Source organism: Hemibagrus wyckioides, linkage group LG01 (assembly GCF_019097595.1).
Source record: "Hemibagrus wyckioides isolate EC202008001 linkage group LG01, SWU_Hwy_1.0, whole genome shotgun sequence".
In the NCBI taxonomy this organism is placed as follows: Eukaryota; Metazoa; Chordata; class Actinopteri; order Siluriformes; family Bagridae; genus Hemibagrus; species Hemibagrus wyckioides.
In genome coordinates, this window is record NC_080710.1 from 28,031,741 (window position 1) to 28,038,522 (window position 6,782).

General features: G+C 38.7%; 1 protein-coding gene across 1 annotated transcript; it reads right to left on the bottom strand.

Annotated features, from left to right (window-relative positions):
• Nucleotides 1–1,621: 1,621 nt before the first annotated feature.
• Nucleotides 1,622–6,782, bottom strand: gjd4 (gap junction protein delta 4). The gene is made up of 2 exons (XM_058394807.1): nt 5,186–6,782; nt 1,622–4,472 (listed from the first exon to the last, which is right to left on the bottom strand). Exons 1-2 carry the CDS (start codon nt 5,247–5,249, stop codon nt 3,268–3,270), a joined length of 1,269 nt encoding a protein of 422 aa, XP_058250790.1. The 5' UTR covers nt 5,250–6,782; the 3' UTR covers nt 1,622–3,267.

Consider the following 6,782-nt stretch of genomic DNA (forward strand, 5'->3'; position numbering starts at 1 on the left):
TTATTTATTAATTATTATTATTATTACATGTTTTAAAAAGTTTTTTATCCAGCGACTGATTACAGAAATGTAAATTAAAGCTTTGTGGACCATATTTAAATGAAATGCTTTGAATCTCACCCAATATCTTGTTAAAGCACAAAGCAGAGCAATAAACACAGGGTCATAAACTTGGCTACTGCTGAGACCTAATTCTTAAGTTAGCAAGCTAAAACATTCATGCTGCAACGGTCTCTTTCCAATTAAGCCTTTTTTAGTTCCAGGTTTTTTAAAATTACAAAATGTGAAAAAGTTAATATATATATATATATATATTCAGATAAAGGGCATTAAATGAACACATTCATTTAAAATGAATTGATGTGTTTTTGGTCAACAAAACTGACTCATTTTTTGGGTTTGGGTTTGACACGAGTCTGATCTGGTGTCAGTCTGGTGTCAAGCTTCATTTAGATCACTCGTATACAAAGCTGTGCTAATAACGAAATCTCATATGTAGCACATGGGACTAACAGTTCTGTAAAATTTAAGCCAAAAACAGGAGTGACTGCTGTGCTGAGAATGATCGATCCATCACTTAAATAATATCTGATCAGATCTAGTCCTATGATGGTCTCCATTAATGGAAGAGTGGGTTAAACATGATCGGGAGCAACAGTCAGTTATTGGTATAGCACTTTTAACATCAGACATGTATTTATATATAAATATTCAGTATATAAACGATAACATTTTTAATGTAAAATTATTCATAATGAGGAAGCCAGATGTGACAGTACTGAGGAGAAACTGCCTGAGATGAGTTAAAAAGAAATCTTGAGAGGAACAAACTTCAGAAGAGAACCCATAATCATCTCAGTGACACCAGATAGAGTGATTATAAATCATTTCCCTTGAAATGGTGTACTATTTGGTATATTCAGGAGATTCGTTCTAGTTACAATATGACATGATACTCAGTGTATGTCTTTGGTGTATTATGGACTGATAGAAACCATTGACTGTGATTTCCAGTACACCAGTGTTCCAATCTGCCTACAGATTGTGGGGACATTTTTAATCAGTATATACTAATGAAGGATGTTCTGGCTGTGGGTCTTATATAAAATAAGTCAGGACTCTGTTGGCTTCCGGTGTGTTTTAGACGTGTGTTTTTCCCGCCGTTGGATAATGTTACACAGTCAATTTTAACCGCTTATGAACAAGCACTTGGAGCATCTTATTGAGCAGAAATGGGTTTGATATCAACATTTACTTTGAAGAGAGAAACCTTTGTGTGGAAAATAAACTGTTTGGGATTTTTTCCAGAACTTTTCTATGAATATATTGCCCCTAGTAGGCTAGGTAAAAACAGAAACACTTATGAAAAAAATTATTAAAGCCCTGAGTGTCTTCTTTCATGTGAGCTTTATATTAACCACCACTGTGGAGTGGGGACATTCAATTCAATTCAATTCAATTCATTTGTATAGTGCTTTTAACAAAGAGCATTGTCTCAAAGCAGCTTTACATGAGAAACCACATAAGAAAACAACAAACATATGAACAGACAGACAGACAGACAGTCCTAGATGTTATCCCAAGTGAGCAAGCCTGAGGTGACTGAGGCAACTGTGGCAAGGAAAAACTCCCTTAGATGGTATGAGGAAGAAACCTTGAGAGGAACCAGACTCAAAGGGAACCCATCCTCATTTGGGTGACAATTGTGTGATGTTGATACAGCATGTGTATAGTGTTATGTGAATTCAGTGCTGAAGACAACAAAACAGGCACAAATTCCATTTTTTGGCTTCTGGGAAATAAAGTTAATCAGATGTGGGAAAGTCTTTTTGATTCAAAGAGGCTGGTGAGGGAATGGCAGTTTATGGCTATTATGTATTTTTTCCCCATTTCTATTCATTTGTATAAAAAAGTGCTAAAACATCTCAGAAGCCAAAGCTTAAAAAGCTCGAACGCTAAACCTGGCTTAACAGATGGATGGCTTCCAAAAGTATTTTCAAAGAATATGAACGAACCAACCATATTTTTTTAAATTATAGACTGATTTATTCTGTACCACAATTTTCCATTACATTATAACAAACCAAAAAATCAATTCAAAGACACAAAATTCAAGCAAATGGACATCTTTACAGTTCCTGTATTCATTACTGGTTCTTCTGTGGTAAAATATAACCATGAATTAAGATAAAAAATCTGATGTAATTTTGGATATGTATATAGAGCACAATGAGTTGAGTCGTTTTCAGAGTGATGGGAAAATTGAGGTGTCATTTACGTAGTCTCAATCAAGCTCAACGCTAGCCAATCCTCATGAACCAGTGGTCTGACCGAGGACAGAAGACAGGAGGATGACAGCAGCAGGCTGAAGTTAATTTAGCTATAGAGGTGAAAAGTACCGAGAGGTTGCGTTGTGTCAGGCGTCATCAGATCTCATGTTTCATTGGATTGTGGTGCACTATTTTAAGTGTTTGTATATGCTCTAAAGTTCCAGCCTCAAATCCCTTTGGGTCTTTGAATATATTGTGACAAGCCGCCTCCATAAATATAAATCCAGGCTTTGACGTTAATTGTTCTGCCTGGCACTCAGGCTGGGGGATTCCTGGTCTTTAGTATCTAGACATATTCACTGGTCTCAAAAGAAAATGTCACATATCAATGCTAATAATGAAAGAAAAAGTTTGTATGGACTAGGTACAACACAATTGTTGATCGCTAATTCGGTCTTCTTCAGTTTGGGGACTGTATGTCAGTTTCAACCTTTATAGGCCATTGGTGGACTTCACCAACATGCTTTTAGAATGATCTCTCAGCGTGACGCACACAGCCAGGTCAAGACATGTCAAGGATGACCTCCGTTTAGTGTTTAGAGAAGCCGTGTGGGCTAATACAAACAGAAGCAACAGGTGGATGTGAAGGTCGTGGCTGAGCTGCAAAGGGTAGCATTCCACAGAGACTTCAAAACAGAAGAGCTACCTAGAGTCACCTTGTCTTCAAACATTTTAAGACCTTTGTTTCTGGTCCCTCACTATTCAAACATACAATGTACCATTTGCATAATTGAGTAAATTCTTCAAAACAAAAGTGACAGCCTTTCAAGGTCCCATCTTATCCAAAGGTCAAAGATATCAGGATTTTATTGTTTAATGACATTTCATTAGTCGCTCAGAACAAAATAACCTTTTCAACTGTCTTTGAATGCATTTTGTTTTGGTGTAAACCCCAATGTGCCTCCAATAAGATTAAGATCCAATGAGATCCAGACCCTCACACCCATTCTGACCTTTTTTCATATCCGTCTCCCCCAGTGGACATCAGGTCACTGTCAGTACTTATATCCCCCAACATGTACTGTCCTGATATCGTTTCACAAGCCGTCACTGGTCCAGAACTATCCAGCAGCCCTTCGCTTGGTGGCTTGTCCCGTCTGGGAGGCGGCATGGGTTTGAGGCGACTACGCTTGTTAACTCGTATGGACCTGGGTGTGCCTACTGGCTCAGATGGACACAGTGCCACCTCACTGCCCTCTCGCTCTGTTACCTCGTCCCCCACGACTGGGTAACAACCAGCTCCGTTACCCCCGATAGTACTGGGTACACCAAGATTTATACCTACAGGGACTCCTCCACAAGGGATACCTGGATGACCTTTGCCTTCTAAATGCATGGAGGCATCATTACCCATGCAAGCTTTGCTAATTCTCTTACGGAAGCTTCCATTGACCAGAAAGGCTTGATGTTCGGGGTCACCAAAGTCGACCCCAGTGGCTCCACTTTCTGCCAGAAAGTATCCTTCCTCCTCATACATGTTCTCCACCATCATCTTCTTCTTGCTCCTATGCCTTGCCGACTGCTTAATGGTACAGATGAGATCAAACAGGCTCAGAAGGAGGGACAGGGCAGCCAACCCCAGCATGAAATTCAGCATGATGGTCTTTTCAGTGGGTCTGGATATATAGCAGTCCACCATGGTGGTGCAAGGAGCATGCTGACAGATGAAGCGTTTTGGGGTGTAGAACCCAAACAGATAGTAATGCGCTGCCCCAAAACCAGCTTCTAGAAGGATCCGGACCAAAAGTTGAAAGACGTAGACTCCTGCGAAACAAGGCAGCCATCTCATACCTGCTTTTACACTAGACTTTGGCAGAGATGTTTCATGGAAAGGTTCCTGTTTAATCTTATAGAAAGACCTAAACTTCATTCTGTTAGATGCATCAGGACGAGGTAGGCTGGGTGTAACTTTGTGGATCACATAGACAATAAACACAACATGAACCAGGATAATGGAGGTAAGTTGGACCAGCCAGAAGCGGAACAGTGACAGGGGGGCAAATATATCGTAACACACATTGGCACAGCCAGGCTGGATAGTGTTACATACAAATCTCTCCTGCTCGTCCTGGTAGAGCGGATTACCAGCCAAGAACAAGACTGATATACGCAGGAAGACCGTTAGAACCAGCCAGACCTTCCCTGGAAGAGAAAGAAATCAACAAGTCAGGCATCAACTTGTACAAGCATTATGTCAGAACCTACAACTCTTTTGGTGGTTTATTAAGGTTACCTAAAGGTGTATGGAAATACACTCTTTCAGAGTTCTACACAGGATCAAAAAGGTTCCTCCAGAGAGACAAACCAAAGAACCTTTAATATCCCTGATTTCAATTTATCCCAATGGTAGCTACTATAAAGGTTTCTTTGGAATATCTATAAAAATTGTTCCACAAGAATTTCTATCCTTTCTAAATGGGTTTTAACTGGAAACTCTTTAGATATGGAAATGTTCTTGTCTAGGGTTCTACCTAGAATCCTTACAGGAGCAAAGAAGACATTTTAAGGGTTTTTCATTTGTTATTTTTATATAAACATGATTACTGATATAGATATGAAGCAGATAAAGAAGTAAAGTAAAATTTCAGGATTGTACACACGAAGAATCTACAGTAAGTTGATTGCATATTATAAATTATTTGAGTGGGGGAAAAAATGGAAATAATTTCAGTCTGACATGTTTAACAAATTTATTCGAAATCTGGATCATTTAGATCTATCTAAAACGTAGGAACATGGAAGTAATAGCATTTTTATTACTTACTAATTCTACCAAGTATAGCATGTAATTATAAGATGAGATTATGAATACTTAAGTTTCTTTACTTAATACTTAAATTTTTTTGGTCACCTACCCACAATAGTGGTGTTATAATTCAGTATGATGAAGACAGCCTCCGAGGCTCCTTGCCTCCCCATGACTCCAGGTCCAGAGCTCACTAGACAAGACACTGCCTCTGAATTTCACTCCAGCTGAGCGTCCCACAGGTCCATCAGAACTGCAACCGCTCCTTACAAACAGACTGAAACTGAGTGGCCTAGCCTAGTCTCCTGCCTCTGCTTCTTATCTTACCTATTCTCTTGCTTAGACAACAACTGTTCTCAGACAACAGAAAATCACAGACATGAGCTCCATTGTGAGGCTATTCTTACCCACCAAAGGCACGTCGGCAGGCTAACATTGTTGAGATAGCTTGGGTCAGTTTACGCTTAGAGGTGAATAATGAACAGAGGGAATTGTCATTAAAACACCCCTGTTAGATTCGTAATAATGTTTGAAAGACAGGTCATAGGGGACATCAGTTTTATATGAGAAATATGGAATGTAGAAATTACAAAAGCTTACAAAAGTGGAGTAATTTAACAACAAAAAGGTTCTTCAGGTACTTTACATCAAGGGTAGGGCAAGCTGGATGATTTCAATGATTTGGAGCGACAATCATAAATAAATAATAGACGACAAATCGGTTATTATTGAAAAAGACTAGAAAAGGCAAGCAAGGTGATTTGCTCAGCATTTGTTGTCATTATCATTTACAAATAAATTGTAGCATAAACCAAGATTCTGGAAATAAGTGTTATTCAAATATTTGTTACTAAATTGAACTGCATCATATTTGTCATGGAAGATTCTGTTGTATTGTTAAGTACCGAATCATTCCCCTATGGATTAAAATAAAACAATAAAAATCAAATAGTGAAATATTATGAAATCGTGTGGAAACCTGAGGAGTTACATCTCTATTTAAAAATGATCTACACCTGGTAGGAATTCTCTTAGAAATGGAGATGCCTGGCTATGATGAGACAGTAATGTTTCTGCATTGTAGGGTAAATGAGTGGCCAGACACAGCATACTAAACATTCAAATAGATTTAATTTAATTCACCCATCAATTCTTTTTCTGTACATTTTATCCTACACAGAGCTTATCCTGTCACAAAGGTCTTTGGGTAGAGGACGTCCAATTATAGGGTGCAATCACACACAAAGCCTTTCATATATTACGAACAATTTCGAGATGCCAATCAGCCTACAACACGTGCCATTGGACTGGGGGAAGAAACTGGAGTACCCAGAGGAAACCCAGATATGCACTCTATACACACGCACACACACACATGCACACTGTGCTGGCTTTTCTGATGTCCCCCCCTTACACACACAGCTGGATTTTCTGGCATTTCACACACATTATATATATATATATACACACACACTACCAGTCAAAGGGTTTGGACACACCTAATTCAATGCTTTTTGTTTAGGGATTTATTTTCTACATTCTAGAACAATACTGGAGATTTCAAAACTATGAAATAACACACATGGACTTAAGTAATCCATATGTAATGACAACAAAAAACAGTCAGTTGTTATTTTAAGACACGAAGGTCAGGTGTTCTGGAATAGTTCTTGCAAGAACAGTATTGTCAAGTGCATTTGCAAAAC

What these genes read in the sequence shown, in the direction of transcription:
- gjd4 (XM_058394807.1), bottom strand. Translation starts at nt 5,249, where the DNA reads ATGGGGAGGCAAGGAGCCTCGGAGGCTGTCTTCATCATACTGAATTAT. An exon ending in TTATAACACCACTATTGTGG is followed by an intron (nt 4,473 to 5,185) that starts GTAGGTGACCAA and finishes TTTCTCTTCCAG; the next exon opens with GGAAGGTCTGGCTGGTTCTA.